At 36.9% G+C, this 22,939-nt stretch overlaps 1 protein-coding gene across 3 annotated transcripts in view; it reads left to right on the top strand.

The window, feature by feature from the left end:
* Positions 1–22,939, top strand: part of BRIP1 (BRCA1 interacting helicase 1) — a 189,346-nt gene that overhangs the window by 16,968 nt on the left and 149,439 nt on the right. For all 3 annotated transcript variants that reach the window (XM_044994192.1, XR_006574431.1, XR_006574432.1), the window contains exons 7-9: positions 18,067–18,357; positions 21,084–21,305; positions 22,260–22,459. In XM_044994192.1, coding sequence (XP_044850127.1) covers positions 18,067–18,357; positions 21,084–21,305; positions 22,260–22,459 — 713 coding nt within the window. The remainder of the gene's footprint in view (positions 1–18,066; positions 18,358–21,083; positions 21,306–22,259; positions 22,460–22,939) is intronic.

Raw genomic sequence — 22,939 nt, 5'->3', positions numbered from 1 at the left:
GCTAGGAAAGGTGCGTGTGTGTGTTGTTTTTTAATTGAAAGATGACTTGCCTAATGAGAATCTGAATCTCAAATCTGGTTGGCGAACAAGACCATGTGGCTTATTTTCACAACATAAAATATATTTTTAATTAACCTGTATTTGGCAGGTGCTAATTATGTGCGAATCACACATAATTCAGAATCCTGGATATTTTAGTAGACTAGAATATCTGACCTGTGGCTTAAAAATGGTTATCTATGTGTATTCTTGTTACAGTACAGTCCTCCAGGTAACTAACTGAGCAGAACCAGAAGAATTTAGAAATGTAGTAGAGTAAACAGACAGAATAGTGAGATCACCCTCTCTCCCCCTGCCACTTGGCATTTACAAGGGAATTAAGGTGGGAGGCCAGATTTCCTTTCAGCCTCAGCTCAGGCATATCTAGGATTTTTAAGTACAGGTAACCAATATGTTTGGTGGACAGTAAGTAAGGGTATGTCTACACTGCAGTTAAACACCTATGGCTGGTCCGGATCAGCTAACTCAGACTTGCTGAGCTAAGGGGCTGTTTAATTGCGGTGTAGAGGTTCAGGTCCGGGCCCGCAGCTTGAGCCCAAATGTCTACACTGCAGTTAAACAGTCCGTTAGCCCGAGCCTCACGAACCTGAGTTAGCAGACACAGGCCAGCTGTGGGGTTTTATTTGCAGTGTAAACATACCCTAAATGTCACTTGGCTGTATCAGGCTTTTCATTATATTAGGCTATACTAGACATTATTTTCCTGGCATTGTTTCATAAACGAAAAATACCATGGTAACTTTTAAAGCTCTTTGAGTCTAATATTTTTCCTTTCTTTTCTCATTCTGAGAATAGCGGGGTGGGGAGATGAGGCAGTCTTCTGTCTGAGCATTGAGGATCCCTATTTATTTCCCCTCTGTTTTATACTCATTGACTGCAGGGCTGGCCTTAAGCACAAACAACTGTTGTTGGAGTTCCATGCAAAATCTCAGGGATGTGCAGCCCAATTTCCTCCACCTCTTACGCTTTCTGGTAACAAGGCCAGATGGGAAATCAACTCACTGCCCAGTGCCTTCTTCCATCAGAGAAACTAGAGGGGAAATTCAGTCTGATGTTTCTCTGTCTCTACCCCCTTGGGAGTTTGGGGGCTTACTCTTGCTGCACATTTTTAGGCCAGCTCTACTTGACCATTAATAATGATACATATTAGTGTTTTTCTGTAGCTCTGGGATAGGAAGACACTTCTTATGATGGTGGGTGAATGTTATTCCAGTTTTCAGATGAATAAACTGAGGTAAAGGGGAGAGTACACGATTTATCAAAGACTACAAGGACGCATGTGGCAATCAGCAATAGAACTCAGTCTTCCTTATTCCTAGTCCCCTGCTTTAATAAATAGCTGTGCAGTCTCCCAAAGCCCCTACATCAAGTCACTATTATTCTAGCTATGGCTGACACTTAGAAGCCTCTCAATATCACAGTCCAACAAAGTGACTATTGAGCAATGCAAGATACTCACCGTTCTTAGGAACTGAATGCGTAGTTACAGAAAGACTTTTAGCATCTGCTAGCACAAGAATCGATCCTGCAGAAATTGGAATTGGTCTTGATTCTCCTGAAGGGGAATGCAGAGCACTATAAACTGGCCAGTTTACCTAAATAAATAATTTCCCTTCTTAATATGGGATTTTTTTTTTCAATGTTAAAATGGTAAGAGATTCCCGGAAGTTCAATAACATGGCTTTGATCACAGTCTTTGAAAAAAACCAAACATTTTGGCTTTTGGAGGACATAGTTACTCGAAAGAGTTTCCATTTGCATAGCTCTGAATGGTGGGGGTGGGGGGAACCAATCTAGCAGAGGAGTTGTAAAATATACACTTTCTCTATTATTAAAGGGAAAATTAAGGTAATTTCCTAAATATAATAGTTTCCCTTGATCCCACTGAAAAGGTCTTGAGAAAAATCACTAGAGTATCCTCTAGTTACATTCCTATTTTTGTTGAAGTACATGTCAGTCGGCAATGAATCTAAAATATGCCTTGCTGCCCAGAAATAGAGACAAAAGTGAGAAGTGCTATAATGGTCTAGATCAGGGGTCGGCAACCTTTCAGAAGTGGTGTGCTGAGTCTTCATTTATTCACTCTAATATAAGGTTTCGTGTGCCAGTAATACATGTTAACATTTTAGAAGGTCTCTTTCTCTAAGTCTATAAACTATAACTAAACTATTGCTGTATGTAAAGTAAATAAGGTTTTTAAAGTGTTTAAGAAGCTTCATTTAAAATTAAATTAAAATGCAGAGCCCCCCTGGACCGGTGGCCGGGACCTGGGCAGTGTGAGTGCCACTGAAAATCAGCTCGTGTGCCACAGGTTGCCTGCCCCTGGTCTAGATAGATTCTTCATTCTTATTGGCTTTCAACTATGTCTTGAAACTCCTCTGTAGAGCAAACATTTCAGTGTACTTGCTGTTTTTTATCTACATTATGGGTTTTATTGTAATCTCATCAGTAATCCTGATACATTATGCGCTTTACTTTGTATTCTGTATTTCTCTCTCATTCTGATGAGAACATGTCCTAGAAATAGAACCATGCCATGTAGCACTTTATAATATTTTTGCATATTTGTGGAATTGTGTGATCTCTCAAAGCAACATTAGAACAGTTTTTGAGCTACAGCTGAAGAGGGAGCAGAATGATTTTTTTTTTAAAGGACATTGGTTTATTTTTAAAAGTGGAAGGGCATGAAGTTATTTACCAACTATGACCTTTTTTTTTGTTTGTTTTTTAAAGTGGTGGGGGGGGATATTTTAAGGGGGAATTTGTTTGATAGCAATAGGCAGCTCTGGAATAGTAAGGCCTCATCTACATTTAAATTTTTTTCTGCTTTAACTTTGCCAGCATAGTTAAATAGACAAAATCCCCCCCGATGTGCACACAGATCAGTATAAGTGCTTATGCGGGTATAGCTTATTTCATTTTACCAAAGTGGAATAAGCTATACCAGCACAGAGCTTCTTATACTAGTAGCGTCGGCATTAGGGCTTTTACTTGGATAACTGTTGGTTTAAAAAAAACAAAAACAAAGCAACACCAAAACTATTAATGTAGTCATGCCTATAAAACTTGTTAAATCTAGACAAGGCTTAAGATTTTAATTTCACTTCTGGGTGAATCTAGTACAGTTTTAGATCCTGTAACTGTCACTGTATAGGTGCATGGATCTCCCAGGATGAAGCTAGTTGCAGGAGAAAGACTTAAGTTTAACATAAGAATCTCAGTCATATTTAAATTTTTGGTGATGGGGGAGTTTTCTCTTCATTAATAAAGAAATTTAATACAACTCTAAAACATTTGTAAACTTAAGCATCTGTGCCATTAATTTAGAATCTTAAAATATGTCATGTATTACATGAAGAAATGTATAGATGAAAAGAACTGATATTTATTATTTCTTTTTGTTGTTGCACTTAAAGATCCCAACCAGGATTGAGGCTCTATTGCAATAGGAACTGTACAAACACATAGTAAGAGAAGTCGTACAATCTAAATATTCAAGCCAGTGAAGGCCTTAAAAACTAAATATACAAGAAAAAGGTGTAGGATTCAACAGAGAAGCAGAATGAAGAGGATGATGGTTGGCAAACATCCTGTTAGTTCAATGATTTATTTGAAATATCCTCTTTCTCCTCTCTCACTCCACTTACGGAACTCTTGTTGCAGCTGTGTAGGGGTGCCTCTCATCAACTAGCCATAAGGATTTTTATTTGTGTCAAAACCTAAGGTTATTTTTAGCATTGGGTAAGTGCTAATTCTGGACTGAAAATTAATTTATATATTTGTGATGGTGTTGATGCAAGAATACATACCATATACTTATTCACCACTCACTTTCTTAAACAAATTTTCAACTGTCATTTTTGGTGGGACATCCACAAAACAAGATATGTATGTGCTGCCTTTGATAGGTATGGAGGAGCAGTTAACTAATAAACACTCTTCCCTAAGCATTGCTGATGTGGATTATATTAGTGCAAAATAAAGTTAATATAAAGAGCTATATTAATTTCAACACCTTTTTGTCAGTGCTCAAAAATAAGGGGTTTATTCATGCAAGTAGTTCTCCTTAATGTTGACTACGTGTGTGCCTTGATTGGAGGCTAAACACCAAACGTTTCCAAATGGCAAAGAAGTTTTCTTACGTTTTTAATAGCTTAGTAAAAACAATGGAAAGTTTTAAAAATTATTTAATTTTATATATGTTTTAAAATTTGGATAGTGTCTTTTTAGAATAAGTGTTTCTCACAGAGTTATTTTTCTTAACCAGTGGGATAATGAAACTTTTTAGGTTTAATCTCAGTGTTTTATCCTACATGATCATTCCTGCATGCAAGGAAATTTTTGAAGTTAATGAGCTGTAATTTTCTTGCCAAATAATCCCTTTTTGTGACCTAACAGAGAAGGAATAGATTGTCTGTTGCTTAGAATTTTTAAAGTAGGTACTTGTATTTCCATTCCAAGAGTTGTTTGAAAGCAAGATATGCTTTTTTCTGGTCTTGTTTGTTGATGCAGTGTATTGTTAAGACAGGAGAATGTTACAAGTCTGACAAGGCTTAACTGCTGTTATAATAGTTTCATTTTATAGCTGATACTTGTGGTATAAGTCCAAAATTTTCAAATTTAGATGTCTAATTCTAAGCACCTAATTAAAAGTAGCTTTTCGGAGGTGCTGAACACAAGAGCTCTAACTCACGCCTACTGGAGCTGTGGGAGCTCTGAGAAATCTTTTTTTTTAAAAAAAGCCTGAAAATAGATTTTTAGTGCCTGTAAGGTAGTCTAAAAATGTTGGATTTAGTGTACATCTCAGAGTAATTTTTGTTATATTATCTCAGTTGTTACATTCATTTTAAGACTTGATCCAGTTTGTAACATAGTCCTGCTCCTACAAACCTTACTCATGTGCTTAATTTTACTCTCATGAGCAGTCCCAGTGTGGCTATTGAGGCGACTTGCATGTGTGTTTGCAGGGGCTTTATAATGTACAGTATAGTATGGTTATAGGTAGAATCAATATAATCTACACATTTTACTGAGAACTCTCTTCCTTTAAAAATTGCTCTCAGTTGTTTTGGTATTGTGCAAACAAAACTCGATGTAATAACAGCAGATGTCCTAAATTCAACTCCTTTCTTTTTTCCTTTTAATAATTACCATAATATTGCAACATCATACTCCTGTCTCTAAAAAGCGCCCCCCAACATGGTACTGAAAACTCTGGCCCACTGATTTACTTGCCTCCAGCATTTATAATGGTGTTAAATATATAAACAAGTGTTTTTAATTTATAAGGGGGGGTCACACTCAGAAGCTTGCTATGTGAAAGGGGTCACCAGTAAAAAAAAAGTTTGATTAAATTGTGTGGTGGTCAGAAGTGCCCTCCTGATTACAGGACTAGCCAAAACCCCAGTTATATAGAGGAGTCAGTGGGGGTGTATATATGTGACCCAGAAATATGGAGTACCACCTTTTTTAATTTAACTGTAATCAAAACACAGACAATATTTCCTCATTAAAAAATCCTTTTAAATTTAGGAATTAATTCATGCAAAAACTCAAGTGTTAAGAAGCAAGTGGAGTTAGTTATGGGCATAATGTAATGTAAGAATGTGTGTAAGTGGGGAGATGGAAGAATTAACCAAAAGGAAGTGGCATAATGGAAAACATTCTGTAGGAAGGCAGCTTGGTTCAACAGATAAGGCACAAACATGGGAATCAGGAAACATGAGTTTTATTCTCAGCTTTTGCTGCATGACTTCGGGTAAGTTGCTTTAAGGAAGACCTTTCCACTGTCCATAAGGGGGAAGGTATTCTTAGTTCCAATAGCAATGCATGATTATTCTGTTCTTTTTTTTAAATCTTTATAACAATTAGTGAGTTGTAATGCTAGTGAGGGTGCTGGATTGACTTCACTGGACATGAGGTGTTTATCAACAGAGTGACTGTAGCAAGGGAGCTGGCAGTCCCAGCTCAGCACCAATGCACCTCCACTTTAATGTGCAAGGCCACTTTGGGCCTGAAAATAGAGTTTTGCCCATACACTTCCCAGTAACTTTGTCACAGGTGTGGGTTTAAAAGGCTTGGCTGGCTAGTCACTTTCTTTTTCATTACAAGAAAACAAAAGCAATTTGATATATCATGTTATGTTAATACTCACTGCTGTGGTGGTGCTGGCCAACTGAAACATACTGCGAGGAGAAAAAGGCAGCTGTTAACTCTAAATGCAAGCCAGAAATGCTTCTGCTTTGGATGGGCAAGCTTGATACACTCTTAATAATAACTACTGTTGAAAGTATATTAAAACATATGTATTAAGCAGCTTGTGACAATCTTTTTTTTTTCCTAAAAGAAAACAAAACTAATGATAACCTGTGGTTCTGCATCATGTGATGACACAAAGGACAAGGGGAGGGCAAAACACAGGAGGGAAACCTATCAGTACAGAATCTGAGCTGCCCTCCTCTCAGTCTACAGCTATCTAGTCTAAAATGGGCCTATACATTTTTATTAGGGCTGTCGGTTAACTGCAGTTAACTCACACAATTAACTAAAAAAAATTAACTGCAATTAAAAAAATTAATGGCTATTGATCGCACTGTTAAACAATAGAATACCAATTGAAATTTATTATAATTTTTTGGATGTTTTCCTACATTTTCAAATATATTGATTTCTATTGCAACACCAAATACACAGTGTACGGTGCTCACTTTATATTATTATTTTTTATTACAAATATTTGTGCTCTAAAAATGATAAATTAAATAGTATTTTTCAATTCACTGCGTACAAGTACTGTGCAGTGCAATCTCTTTATCGTGAAAGTATAACTTACAAGTGTAGATTTTTTTTTGTTACATAACTGCACTCAAAAACAAAATATTTAAAACTTCAGAGCCTACAAGTCCACTCAGCCCTACTTTTTGTTCAGCCAATTGCTAAGACAAACAATTTTGTTTACATTTACAGGAGATACTGCTGACTGCTTCTTATTTACAACGTCACCTGAAAGTGAGAACAGGCGTTCGCATGGCGTTGCAAGGTATTTACTTGCCAGATATGCTAAACATTCATATATCCCTTCATGCTTGGGCCACCATTCCAGAGGACATGCTTCCATGCTGATGATGCTGCTTAAAAAAATAATGCGTTAATTAAATTTGTGACTGAACTCCTTAGGGGAGAATTGTATGTCTCCTGTTCTGTTTTACCCACATTCTGCCATGTATTTCATGCTATAGCAGTCTCGGATGATGACCTAGCACATATTCGTTTTAAGAATACTTTCACAGCAGATTTGACAAAATGCATAGAAGGTACCAATATGAGATTTCTAAGGCTAGATACAGCACTCGTCCCAAGGTTTAAGAATCTGAAGTGCCTTCCAAAATCTGAGAGGGACGAGGTGTGGAAAATGCTTTCAGATGTCTTAAAAGAGCAACACTGCGATGTGGAAACTACAGAACCTGAATCACCAAAAAAGGAAATCATCCTTCTGCTGGTGGCATCTGACTCAGATGATGAAAATGAACATGCATTGATCTGCTCTGCTTTAGATCATTATCAAGCAGTACCTGTCATCAGCATGGATGCATGTCCCCTGGAATGGTGGTTGAAGCATCAAGGGACATATGAATCTTTAGTGCATCAGGCATGTAAATATCTTGCGATGCCGTCTACAACAGTGCACTGTGAACGCTTGTTCTCACTTTCAGGTGACACTGTAAACAAGAAGTGGGCAGGATTATCTCCTGCAAATTGTAACCAAACTTGTTTGTCTGAGTGATTGGCTGAAGTAGGACTGAGTGGACTTGTAGGTTCTAAAGTTTTACATTATTTTATTTTGAATGCAGTTATGTTTTGTACATAATTCTACATTTGTAAGTTCAACGTTCATTATAAAGAGATTCCATTACAGAACTTTCATTAAGTGAATTGAAATATACTATTTCTTTTGTTTTTTTACAGTGCAAATATCTGTAATAAAAAATAAATGTAAAGTGAGCACTGTACACTTTGTATTCTGTGTTGTAATTGAAATTAATATATAAATGTAGAAAACATCCAAAATATTTAAATAAATGGTATTCTATTGTATGATTAATTTTTTTAATCGCATGATTAATCATGATTAATATTTTTTTAATTGCTTGACAGCCTTAATTTTTATAAGCCCTGTTGGACATTAACACAAGGTAAACACATGCTCTTGTGATACTAGTAGTGTTTTGATTAAATGAACTAGTTTACAATAGTTATAATAGTTAAGTCACTTTTGAGGAAAATATATTACACTTTATTTTGTGTTTCTCTCATTTATATTCCAAATTCTTTATATATTTATTTATTATATTACTTTATTAATTACTTTAACATCTTTTTTAAGACTGACATTTTATTTGTCAATAACTCTGATGTGTTGATCTTTATTTTCGTTTATTTCAGGAAAATAGATACAAACAGTGTACTATGGTGCTGCCCTCATAGGCATGATTAATTAAACCATTCAGTTTTATACTATTTACTGTGTTTAGCTTTTGAGCACCATTTATTGCCTATAATCAATATGAGAGAACTAGTGTGAAGCACCTTCCAATTCTGTATCAAGGGAATGTCTGTAGACATAATGAAGGCCGGGCCCTTCCTGTCCAAAGCAATTGACTGTCTTTAGCGTCTTAAAACATGGGTTCCCAGGCTCATTCTTGAACTGGGGATTCTTACAAAACAGTGCAGTTCTAGTATAAATCTAGATGAGAAATTATACCCTTGTTGTACTCTCTTGGTTAATTATGCAGAAGCATTGACTTTGAGAAACTGGGGCAGCTGTGTTAAGGAATCCCCATTTACACTAGGTAAAAAAGTAAACAGTAAATGGAGAGTAGTGTAACAAACACTTGGGGTATCAAAAAACAACTGTGAAAAGAATCTGTCTTAATGTGCTAGCCCACTGCAGTTTAACATATTGCTTACAACCTTCACAATAGAGTTTGAGTGACTTCAGTTACACATTCCAGGAGACTGGCAGTCTGTTACAATCAGAGTCCAGACTCTAAAGCAGGCTAATTTACAGCAATGGGATGAAGAAAGTTGTGGATTTGTATTACACACTCTCACCTGACACCGTATCTGATCCCTTACCCGCTGATTGACATCTTGAATGAGCTCTTTGAAGCAAGTTCCAGCTTAATTAAAACGTTTGCTTGGTTAGCAGTGATCTGTGAAAGCCCGTGATAAATATTGAATCGGGTTCACCTGCTGGTTACTGTGAGTGGATAAACAGCTGCTTTGTGCAGTTTAATCAAGAGACTGTAGCAGCAGAATACTACTCCTTTTAAAAGAGTTTTAAAAAAGAATAGCTGAAAAGCTCTGGTAATGTCACTTCTGATATCTTACTAGGGTGTGCTTGTGTGAGATTTCACACAACAGGTATTCACCACTGTATCATTCAGGTGGCTTTGTACCCAATGAAATATAGAAGAAGATATCAAGAAGTCCTCTTATCTCTGTGCTTCAAAGATCATAGCCTCAGTGTTTGTTTAACCTTATTTTACACTTAACTCTCTCAGTGCATTTGACTCTTCTTTTATTATTCATAGAATCTCAGAAATGCAGGGTTGGAAGGGACTTTAAGAGGTCATCAAGTCCAGCCCCCTGCACTGAGGCAGGACCAAATAAACCTAGACTATCCCTGACAGGTGTTTATCCACCCTGTTCTTAAAAACCTCCATTGATCGAGATTCCACAACCTCCCTTGGAAGCCTCTTTCAGAAATTAACTACCCTTAATAGTAGGAGAGCGTTTCCTAATATCTAACCTAAATCTCCCTTGCTGTAGATTAAGCCCATTATTTCCTGTCCTGTCTTCAGTTGGCATGGAGAACAGTTGATCCCCGTCCTCTTTATAACATATATTTTAGGACTGTTATCAGGTCTCCCTTCAGTCTTCTTTTCTCAAGACTAAATGTTCCCAGTGTTTTTTTAACTTTTCCTCCTAGTTCAGGTTTTGATATTTGTTGCTCTCCTCTGGACTCTCCAATTTGTCCACATTTTTCCTAATGTGTGGCACCCAGAATTGAACATAATACTCCAAGCGGAGGCTTCACCAGTGCTGAGTAGAGTGGGACAATTACCTCTCAGGTCTTGCATACAATACTCCTGTTAATACACAGCAGAATGATATTACCCTTCTTTTGCAACTGTTGACTCATATTTGGTTTGTGGTCCACTATAACCCCCAGATCCTTTACAGCAGTACTATCATCTAGCCAGTTATTCCCCATTTTGTAGTTGTGCATTTGATTTCTCCTTAAGTTTAGTACTTTGCACTTATCTTTATTGAATTTCATCTTGTTGAATTCAGACCAATTCTCCAGTTTGTCACAGTCATTTTGAATTCAAATCCAGTCCTCTAAAGTGTTTGCAACCCCTTCCAGCTTGGTGTCATCTGCAAATTTTATAAACCCACACTCCACTCTATTATCCAAGTCATTAATGAAAATATTAACTAGTACTGGATCTAGCACTGACCCCTACACAACCCCTTCATTCCTTTGGATGAAGGAAAAGCAAGCCCCAGGAATAATTTCTTTTTGTTGTAGAAAATGAGGCGCACAAAAAGACACTGCCCCCAAAAAATCTCTAACTCTCAGAAGTGGGACTGTTACTCTGGGGAAGCCAGACTTCACAGTGATAGGGAAACTTGGACTAGCCAAGGAAACTGCTTTGTGGATATCAGCTTAGAGATGGGAGGTCAGTTGAGTTTCCAATTTCACTTTTCCTGAGGGAGAGAGACAGAGTCTAGTCTCAGCCTTTGCGGAGAGAACTTGGGGAATGTACAGGTTTTTTTACAGGAAACAAACAAGACACAAGGGAGAAAAGCCCATTGAGATGCTCTGAGTGACAGAGGGATTCCTTGAGTGAGGATGACAGAGAAAGGGTAGAACTTGTTTCATGGGTTTTGGAAGCTCAGGAACATGCTGATAACCAAACCCCTGATGTGAGCACCAACCACCTTGACAAACTACACAACCAGATGAAAGCACTCTGGCAGAAACTGGATGATAGGACACATGCAGCCCAGAGTGGCTGGCTGAGTAGCAAGAATGAAGCAAGCAAGTAGAGATCATCCTTGGAAAGATGAAGGAGGCTTCTATAAGTGAAAGACGCCCATCTTTTGGATTTAAAACTCCTATTTCAGGAATAAGGCCACCAGGAGCTGATCCACATCACTGCCAGTGCACATAATTGGCACAAATACAAAGGAAAAGGCAAGGTGGAAGCTGCAGTTGGAGAAGGTGGCCCCAGATTATAAGGAGAAATCTAAGAACCACATTAAATTCAAGAACAAACACAAGATCATGATCACAGATGTGGAAGAACACCTGTATCACAAGAACAGCGGCTGGACTTGGGGATAACTTGCAGGAAGCTTGGGGAAGACTCCAGCCATCCGTATGACTAGATAGCTGAGCTGCAAACTCATGTTGGAGAACTTAAAAGACAGCTGGCCCAGAAGGAAGAGGAAATGCAAGCAGCCGTGATTAAGATGCAAGAGGAAGAAAGCCAGAAGAACATGGCCCAGAAAAAATATCTGTAAACTGGAATCTCAGATTAATGAACATCAATGACACCTTGAGCGAGTACATAGGAACAAAGCAAAAACCCGGAAGCAGGAGCTGAGGAAAAAGCTGAAAGTACTGGGAATGGAGCTAGAAGACACAGTAGACTCCACTGCTCCAGAGTGGGAACTCACATTAAAGTGGGAACAGAAAATGTCTTTCGTGAAGAAGACCCTGAATGATGAGACAAAGACCCATGAGGCACAAACCCAGGCGATAAGAGAGAGGCAGTTACAAGCTATGAAGGAGCTGGCAGAACAGCTGGAACACCAAGTGAGTGACAGCAAACTTTGAGAAGGCAAAGCAGGCTCTGGAGAGTGAGCAGGCAGAGAGCTGTTCAGTGAGGTGAAGATACTTCATCAGTGCAAAGAGGACTCTGAGTTCAAGACCAAGAAAGTAGAAGTCCAGCGCCAAGATCTGCAGGTAAAATAAGTTGACTGTAAGAGTGTGGAGTGAGCTGGCTAGGAAGTTACCAGACATCAGTGCAAGCGAAACAATGTCACAGGCCTTCTGAACTGATCAGAAAGCACATCACTCAAGTCAGCGAAAGACTGAATCACAGCCTCTGGATGCTCAGGAGTGGTTGCAGGAGGAGAAGTGCCAGAAGCTGAGCCTCAGCACTAAGCTGAGGCAGATGGAGGAGGAGAACAGCTCCCAAGAGCAGCAAAAAGAGAGCAGGAGACCATGAGATCCACCTCCTGAGTATCAGAGTTACTCAGTTCTAGGAATGGAGGAGCAAAAATGTGGAGAAGAGAAGGTAGTGAAAGAACACAGTGTGTCTGGGGGGAGGGGCTGGGCGATATTACTCACATAATATCATGGGTGGAAGAAGAACACAAATGGATACAATTAAATGAAATCCTAAAAGCCTCAGGCAAGGCTGTGCAGACCTTTATAATTGACACCCCAAGAGGAAGCTGGATGTTGTGGACGTTCTCAGTTTATGTGTGTATGTATCTGACATTTGCATTATTTATCATCTAAGTATTGATTTGGAAAGGTGGTTTATTTTGAGTCCCTCTACCTAGGAACAAAGGAATTGCCAAACTGGATCAGACTCATAGTCATCCTGTCCAGTATCATGTGTCTAACAGTGGTTAGCATCAGATGCTTCTAAGGAAGGTGCAAGAGACCTGCAGGAGGTAGATATTCAATAATTCCCTCTCATTCCCTGAAAGTCTCATCCCACCTCCTAATAGTTAAAAATTGGTTTAAGCCCTGAAGCATGAGGATTTTATATCTCTTGCAAACATTTTTAAGCATTAACTACTATAATTTTGGAAATTCTTGTTATCCATGTAAATGTCCATTCCCTTAGTATCTTGCTAAATTCGACAGTGAAAATGATAAAATTTAACCATAAATGGTGTAAACAGTTGTTAGCTCAACTATTTTTTAGCTCAGTGTGGATAGAGCCAAACTGTGTTATAACCAGTTATTTTAAAACTTCCTTGCTTAAGCCAGTATTTTCTACCAGGATTAAATCACTTGGTATTTTTAAATCAGTTATCATAGTTTGGCTCTCTGGGCCAAGCAGTAACACAGATGGAGCACAATCATATTTAACATCTCTGGGTAAGCTTGGCTGTTTTCATACCGTGGAACAGGGCCTTATGGATAAATTAGGTATTGCCCTTCATCTTTCCTTAAAAAAAGTATGTTCCTCTAATTCTAAATATTTTAATGAGTTATAAAATGATAATGTAGATAAAGTTTTTCTTTATCCCAATAATTTAACTTGTTTTTCCCAGTGTGTGTATCTAGGAATTCTTTCAATAAAAAGATTTAAAACCCAAAATAGGTACTATATAATTTGGGAAATGCAGGCGAAAAATATTTATTGAGCATGTATGGTGTACCAGACTGTTCAGATGCAGATGTGCTCCCTGTCCCAGGGGGTTTACAAGCAAAATAAAATAATTTATAACAAACTCAAGAACATTGTTGTAGCAGCAATATAAATATAACAAAAATTCTACCACAGAAGTCTCGTTCTTCAACTTAGTGCCAAATACAGAGAAAAACATGGTCCTTGTGGTTAACAAACTTGGGTCCTGAAGGTTATCAAATTTGGGCTGTTAGTAAAATAAGTTTTAGTATACAAGTTAACTTTCTTTCCTCACTATTTCTCAGTTGCCCTGAAAGGGAATATGACAGATACTTTTGTTGTAGCTTAGCAAGCTCCTCTCCTTCCTGAAATGCAGATTTATAATTTTTACTGCAGTACTCCCCAACTATACAGTAAATACCTCTTACAGCGAAAAGTAACTAGGACTTTTTTTCCTCTTTCTACAGTAATGGAAGATTACGATGTCATAAATTACGCTATGTCGCAACTATAATGATATAAATAGCTTCTGGTACAGAAATGCAGAACCCAAAGGGTCACTTATGAAAATGTTTAAAAGCTCAACTATTTCATATCTAATTCAACTTTTTTTTTAAACAAGAAAATCTCTGCAGAAATTTGCATGACTGAGTATTGCAAGATGTAGGGTAGCATGGGAGAAAAGTTGCTGCTTTAACCATCCTGTTGCCTTAATTATTCCTTCTTTATGTTGGATTTCCAGAGATATTTGTCAGTTTGGGACTATTTTACTGTGTTTTAAGTCATAAAATGGACACTAGTTTGTGGTCTACTAGAAATCTAGCCTGCTGAAGTCCCAAACACTAACTTTTTTAAGGAAGATAAATCCTATGATGACATTTAGATTCTCTTTATTTTTAAAGGCTTGTTTGGGTTCTCTGCAACTGAAATATAAGCATTTATTGCTGAGGACCCCAAAATAATTTACTTTTAAATATAAAGAGTGTGTGTGTGTGTGCTTGCAGCACACATGCAATGCTTCCTCCAGGAATTTTGCTCGAAACTTACCTTCCTCAATGAAAGCAAATTTTGAGGGCCTGTACTAGTTGAACAGTAATATCCTTTTTTAATTGTTAAGCTTTAGAGGGGCTGAGGTTTTTTTTACTCAAAAATGTGTTTTTAGAAAATAAACGTAAAAATAACCCATTAAACCATGAAATTATGTGGCTACATGCCACTGGGTCATAAATTAATTGTACTCAAGCAGGGTTGGGGAATAGCTTGCCTAAAACAGACAATCCTCTTTACTGATTGATCCTGTCTGCTGTTTACTTTAAGCCACTTGTCACGCAACTCATGGAAACCCGAAACTTAATTGTTTTATGAAGTGCTTCCTCATGTGTCAATGCCTAACCGATAGGCACTTTCAATTATATTGTATACTGTATATTTGAAAGATCTTTCCCAAAAAATTTCTAACAGAGAAAGAACATTTGAAAGTGTGAAACTCCAGTTTAATGCAAATAAAGGTCTCACCTTCTCAAATAAGAGCCTTCTTAATGTGTGGGATTTTTTGTTGTGTTTTTTTTTGTTATACAGGCACCTCTTTAAAGTGTCCCCCCCACCCCTTTGGCTGATGGCGTCTGTGGTTTTCAGAAATGTTATGACTACTGCATAGCAGTTATATACTTTTACTGGTTACTATAAAATTGGCCTGAGTTTACAGCTTTCCTGATGTTGATTTTTTATTTATTTTATTTTATTTTATTTTATTTTTTAGTAAAAGGTAACATTTTAAAGCTGCAATAGTGAGTGAAGTGCTTCTTAAAGCCAGTATTATGCCACTTTCACTCTTTTTAAGAAAAACTTTAAGGTCACCCGTAAAAAACTGTAATTTATATATACCCCACACACATGCAGGCATTATGGTTTTAATTTTACCTTTTTAAAACTTTTTAATAAAAAGCTTATTTGAATTTTTTTTTCCCAAAGTACAGTAGGACTTATAACTGTTGGTGTTGTACATAAAGAATTTGAATTGCATTTTCCAATCATCTTGATTGTATAAGTACAGTATAGGACAGCAAATGTTACTGTGCTTTGGGAAATTGTTGGTGCACTGGTCTAAATTACTCTAAAATTTACATTTAGTAAAGTAAATGTTTAGGCCTCACATTATCCTCCCATAAAGGATTGATGATATTGCATCATTTCTGAGGGGGAAAAAATGAATTCAAATGAAAGGGGATAGATATGGGCAAAAAGGCTTGCACAGTAGGCAAAAGTAAACTGATTCTGCAGCTTATTTACATTAATTTTCTTAGTATGTTATAAATATCATTATTTCAAAGACCAAAATAGAATATAGATCAAAATATCACGATATAATTTGCATTCCAATTTTCTGAGAGTATAAACTGAGTCGGATATTGTCGCATATGTAACATACACCACATGTCAGCTGTTTCCTGCTTCACTGCTGACAAGAGTCCCATTCATAACTCTCTTCTTTTTATCCTTTCAGTGAATAAGTAATTATTCAATATAGAAGGCAGGATATTTGGAACTGGCTATTTAATGTGGCAGCACACCGTAATGAAATCTGCTGTTACTGGCAACCTGAGAGGGGAATGTAACAATTCCAGCATGGCTGTAACTTTATCTGCTTTGACGGCCTGTTTATTTGGCACATCAGTGAACCTTTTATCCCAGTGAGTGACAGCTCCAGAAGGGTCACATTTACATCCATTCTATCATGTATTGTAATATTTAATGGCGGACAAGGTTGAGTGGGACTCAGGGTAATTTGAACTTGCTTTTCCACAGAGTGGAGGCTAAGAGACAGCTTGATCCCCAGTATTGTGGTGTAACACATTCCATGACTTAGCATTTGATTATGAAGGATAATCAATTAAAAGTAGGGGAAAAAAATTTCAGCTGTCAAGTACATTTTGTTGCTACTTGCGCCATCAAACTAAAAACGAAGTGCAAACTATTTTACACTGTTAAGGCGTGCTGATCAGTTTTTCACTATTGCATGTGCTTGTACAGACAAGATACTCTTCTTACAGATCTCTTAACATTTTCTTTGTATCATCTACATACATACTAATTATTAGTCTTCCCAATAGTTTTTATTGTGGAAGAGATTGAGGAGGATGAGTTTCTCTGTGACAAAGTAATTAGAGTGGGAAAAAAGCCCAGTTGTCCTGCTATTCCAAATATTTTTCCTGGATCAGTTCTGTTAGTTAAGAATTATGAAACTCTTAAGGCAAAATGAGAGTATTCACTAGAATTGACTAATGGCATAACACCATGATGAGTGTATTACTAATGGAGCATATGCTTTGAAGCCAATTTAGTGAAATTTGATTTGCAGATGAAACAATACTAAAAGAAAGTTTTCAGTATTAGTTTTAATTTGGTTGCCCAATCAGGTCTTGATCCTACAAGGTGCTGCAGAGTCGTGTCCTGATCCAGCAAAGCTCTTAAGCACATGCTTACATTTATGTATACGAGAAGTCTCTCTGACTTCAGTTGCACTATTCACATGCTTAAGTGCTTTACTGGATTGAGGCCAGAGTGCTCAGCACCTTATAGGATCAAGCCCTCAATGGAAAAGTAATTTCCTTTAGCTGGCAGTCAGTATATAAGTACTTGTTCAAATTAAGAAACATAATAAACAATCCTTTTCCCCCACATTAATGTTTCTCACTCTTTCTTCGTTTGTCTGCTATGAAACAAAGGCTGCCATCTGGTTTGAAGACAGCTTGTGTCTCTTGTATAACATGCTTTTACTCAGTCCTTAAGGCCTGGGAACTCCTAACTCTAGGCGTCCTGCATAACTTGCTACTAAACTGTCCTGGCTTTTTTCATTGTAATAATTTGTCACAGGTAAATTAGAGGTAATTGGTCATGCTTGATGGCAGAAAATGAACCTAAAGTAGAAAAACTTTCCTTGTGCATTGTAAAAATTAGTTTAAAATTCTTTTTCTTTTCTGGCACAAAGGAATAAACAAATTAAAATGTCATGTACAAAATAATGTTATTTTACTGGCATAGCACTTGAGTTTAACCACAATCTGGTTTGTTTAAATCCTGGAGAGACAGTGAGCAGTACCAGTAAAACTTTCTATATGTAAAATTAATAGAAGGTATAACCAAGGACATGCATCAACTTTGCTACTAAATTTCGTATGTTGATTTCGATGGTAACATTTTAATTTCCATCAAAGCAATGGCATATTAATCTGGAAAATATTACTGACTGGTAAAGAATATATAAAGAAAAGAGCAGATGGAGAATTTGGTAATCACTTAATGTTTTTTTACTTGAGAGATACTCTCTTTTCTATGATAACTTTTTTTTTAAAATTACCTGGAGACCCTCTTAGAAATTATTTTGAGATTTTGTAATGTTTTGTGTATACTTTTAACTTGAGTCCACTATTCAAAATTTGATAGATTAATTAATGGAACGTTTTGAACCACCCTAGAGGAAAACTCTCAGTGGTCAATATGGAGATTTGGTATAAGCAGTTTGCAGTTGTAATGTCCTAATAAACTTTCTGTGTTTTGGTTACAGTCTCCTGGCCCCTGCACACAGTGTTCCTGTTCTTCTGCAAAAGAAAATGGTAAAAATGTTAGTTATGCAAAGAGGAAGGAAAATGGAGGAAAGCCACACATCCCCAAAATATTTTTTGGAACTCGAACACACAAGCAAATAGCTCAGATTACTAGAGAGCTGCAGAGGACAGTGTACTCCAGTGTCCGTATGACGATTCTTTCTAGCCGGGATCATACCTGTGTTCATCCAGTGGTATCCAGAAGTAGTAACAGGAATGAAAAATGCGCAGACTTGCTGGAAGGAAAAAATGTGAGTAGTTTTGTTTCAGAAAATGAGTATTCATTAAAAAATATTAATGAAAGATTTAGCTGCCCGAGCAGCTGGATTGAGTAACATTCTAACTTCTTAATGGCACACTGGTTGGAAGCTCTTTTGTAACTTCTAATTCATTTTGCATTAGACCATTAATCTTTAGTAAATCTTGGTCCACAGCATCAAAATTTAAAAAGCGTAATAGATTATGACAATATATGATTATAGTTTTAATTCGGGAGCTTAATTGTAATTGCAATAACCTTTGCTTTCTTAAAACTTATTTTTTAAATTAAATTAAATAATCCATTCAGGCCTGATTTCTCTCTGCTTATTCTTTTATTTTATTTTATTGAGCGTATCTGGGCATTGAAGATGATTAGAATGCATGGGGGTAAAATTATCGTAATAATTCTCTAGTTGCAACAAACTGTTTACTGGCTCAAAATTAAGAGTTTAAGGACTTAACTAACTGTGTTATGTAAGTAGTAATTTAGAGCCTTTTCTCATGTGGATAACCCACCACAAATCTGGAACAAATAATCTGCTAATGATGCTAGCAGAGATACACCGTGCTTGCTCACCCTATGATAATAAGTGTTATTGATAACATAATTTGTTCATCATCATCTTGGTTAACCAAATTTAGGATTTCTGCTTGCCATTTCAGAGTTGTTTTAAGACTATCTTGTTTCCTTTCCACTTTTGCAGCCTGCACTTAAAATAAATAAATAAAACTAGACTGCAAAAGCACAGCAGAATTTATTTATTTACAGATAATCTGCAAAGCCTAACAAAATTGCCCATCTTTTGCTGCTTCATAGTGTATATAAAAGTTCTGAAATGAATGTTCCAAAAAGTAGTGTATTTCTGCTTGTTTTCGCATTTAAAATATCAAGTCTTGACTTCCCTGTTTTTGCTAGACAAATACTTAAGAGAAAAGCTCTTTGTGCAGGTTTCAATCCTTCCCTTATTCCCTGTTCCTTCAGTTGTGAGCTGAGCAACTCTTATTCTAGTTTTCTAGTCCTTCAAGAAGTCCTGCAGCAAAACCTTGATACTGATAGTTGTAAGGCAAGTAGAAAATTTTTTCCAGCTGCCTCTATTCCCTGTAAGGAAGCTAAAAAGGGTCCCCACACTTTTTTTTTTCTTTGTTGATCACTTTTAAAATATATCAGCACCACACATACATTGATCATAAATGTAGGAAGATTAGTTGGGAGTCATTATATGCCAAAAATAGTGTGTGTCTATAAGCAAATTAAAGGTTTTAATAATTGTGAGTATGTACATCCAGTAAAAGGTTTTTGTTGGTTTCCAATGTATGACTCAGACTGTAGAAAACTATTGAGGCTGATAGGAACAGCTTTTGTTGTTGGCAAATTGTTTTGAAGGATATATGGTCATACTGTACCTAGTTTCTGTTTTGTCCTCTTGTTGGGGCTTCAGGTTTATTTTGTATTCATCAAGTATAAGTGAGCATTTGCTTTTTATGCTCCCAAGCTCTAAGGGTAAATAGTAGTGGTAATGAGAGCCAATTACACTGTCACTTTAGGGTGTCTGTGTTAACCAAGACTATATTACAGAAGTGAGCTGATAAGCAGATAACTGACAATTTGTGAGCGAAAAGACACTAAGTGTGATAACATTTCAACTGACAATCTGCCCCTTAGGGTTGTGTTACACTGTTAAAAAGGGATGGGCTTTCCTGTTCATGTTATCAATCTTCATATGACTAGGCAGCCTTAATTGCCTCTAGTCTAAAGTATATGTTTCCAGGGATTTATTCTCTTCTTGGTGGTTTGTTTACTTAAAAGTTCATCAAAGAAAAGATAGAATTCACAGCAACTAATTTTATAGTTAAAAAATAACAAACTGTACTCAGACGGACTAGAACAGAGAAATAATAGTTGTTTAGTTATACCTTAGGGACAGCAGTGTTAACCAGTGTTAAAATTTTAAAATTCTCCACTCCTCTCTGGAATTCCAGGGTATATCTCCAACCCATAAATTAAGATTTGCCTGTCCAATTTCTCTCCTACCCCTCCAGGAAAAAAACAATAAATAAACCCAAACCAACCTCAGAATGATGTACTTGAACACCAGTGGAAGGACTGCTGTCAAAGCAATGAGCAGAATTACTATTATTTGCTTTTATTGTTAAACATGAACACCCTCCTGAGCTATTAGCACAAGCTCAGGTGGATTCTAATGTGATTTAAATTCGCTAGACATTTCTGGTTGGTAACTTGATGATATAAGAAAGTGGATATATTGGTGGGTGGATGTGAATGTGCCATATTATTTTATTTTCTATCCTTCCTGGTTGAATTAACCATATGTATTTGGATTTATTTATTAATTGCTCATGATTTAGAATCCATCCCACCCTCTTCCACTGCCAGGTTGCTATTTGTAAAATAGATTAAAAATTTCTTTCGGTTCACTGGGACAAAACTCTGAAATGTACCTTACAGATTTATGTATAATAGGTTATAGGTCCTGTCATATTTGCCTGCTTCGTTTCTGCCATTATATTTGTTGTTGTTAAAGTCAAAAAATAACAAGCACTTTTAAAAATACCTCAGTGATTGAGTTGAAGTAAACAATTACAGAATAAGGGTTTTTTTGTTTTGTTTTTTGTTTTACAAAAAAATGTAAGTTCATGTGCATCATTGTTCCTAGTACAATATTTTGTTTTCAAACTCGCACATATTTCCTTTTAGGGCGGGTCCTGTGTTTACTACCATGGTGTCCATAAACTTAGTGAACATCATGCTCTACAGTTTGCACGTAAGAAGTGTCAGGCTTGGGACATAGAAGATCTAGTAAGCCTGGGAAAGAAGCTACGTGCATGTGCCTATTTTGCAGCTCGAGAACTCATGGTGGGGGCAGATATTGTATTTTGTCCTTACAACTACCTGCTGGACCCACAAATAAGAGAGAGTGTAAGTATATTTGTAAGTAGGGCTTGGTCTAAACTAGGAACTTATGTTGGTATAATTACATCGCTCAGGAAAATCCACACCCTGATGTGACATAGTTATGCCGACCCTACCCTTGGCTTAACAGTGCTATGTTGAGAGAAGGGTTTCTCCCATCGACCTTGCTACCAACTGTTGGGAAGGTGGATATCTATGCTGAAGGGAGAAACTCTCCCGTCGGCCTAAGCAGTGTCTTTACTAAGTATTATAGTGGTGCCTCTGCAGTGTTGTAAGAGTAGACAAGCCCTAGATTTTGTTTGTTGCACAGACTGAAGTTAAAGCGAGATGAATAAAGAATGTGATAAAGGCACATGGTCAACTTAAAACCACGTTCCTGTCTGAATACTTCCTAGTGTTACAAGTAACATCTAAATTAAAGAGATTAAAGAATATTTTTCTTTTCTTTTGCAATTTCCTTATTTTGTGCATATGATAGTACCTCTGGTAATAGTCAGTTTCACTGTTTTTTCCATTGTAGCTAATCAGTTGTGTGGATTTTTTACACAACAACAGAAGAGAAACTTCTAGGATGGTGTAACTACAAAAAGTGGGCATGGGGGCTTAGGGAAGGTGTAAAAAGTGAAAATACTTTTATTTCATTTAAAAAAAAACAACACATTTCAACCTGTCTGTCCTTTTTGCTATTAATTATACAGTACCATAAAAGTACATTTTACAAACCCTCTGCCCCCATAGTATTTACAGGTAAGGACCAAATTCTGTCACTTATGCTGGCACCAGGTTTCAGTTTTCTGAAAAACCTAGCTAGTTTCTATGCTGCAGAAATTCTGTCAAGCTCTGAAAAAATCACTTTTCATTGCTTGCACAAGTGATGCAATTCGGACAGATATTTTTTTTAAACATGAACCTACTTACTGTTGTTTACTCATTTTACTGGACAATTGTTGTCTTTTGCAGATGGAGATTAACTTAAAAGACCAAGTAGTCATTTTAGATGAAGCTCATAATATTGAAGATTGTGCACGGGAGTCAGCCAGTTACAGTGTTACAGAAACACAGCTGAGATTTGCTCGAGAAGAACTTGATATCATGGTGGTCAACAACATCAGACGGAAGGACCATGATCCCCTGCGGGCTGTGTGCTACAGTCTGACAAAGTAAGGCCTATTTAAAAAACAAACAAACAAAAAACCCCACTGCTTATAGTCCTTTTATTCATATCATGTACTAAAAGACACACTGCATAATTGACAAGACAACTTACAGATATACCTCAAACGCTATAGTCACCAAGCCAGACCTCTTGTTTTTCTGATTTTGGGGACCCAAGAAGGATTTGTGGCATTTATGAAAATTAATTGTTTAATGGATCATGGGAATATTTTCAAAAGTCCGATTTCCAGAAGTGACTTAGGCTCCTAAGTGCCTAACTCACTTTTTTCAAAATGGGATTTAGGTTCCTAGGTCATTCAGGTGCTTTTGAAAATTTTACTCCAAGACTTTGGGCAAATCCATCTAAATTTTCTGTGCATTTCCCCATCAGGCCAATCACAGGGATTTTGTGAGAATTAATGTTTGTAAAATGCTTTGTGAGCCTTCTGTGGAAGGTGTTATATCAGTACAAAGTACTGTTAAGT

The sequence above is a fragment of the Mauremys mutica genome, chromosome 19, assembly GCF_020497125.1.
Source record: "Mauremys mutica isolate MM-2020 ecotype Southern chromosome 19, ASM2049712v1, whole genome shotgun sequence".
Taxonomy (NCBI): domain Eukaryota; kingdom Metazoa; phylum Chordata; order Testudines; family Geoemydidae; genus Mauremys; species Mauremys mutica.
Note: the sequence above shows the minus strand (reverse complement) of the source record. Positions and strands in the feature narration are given on the sequence as shown.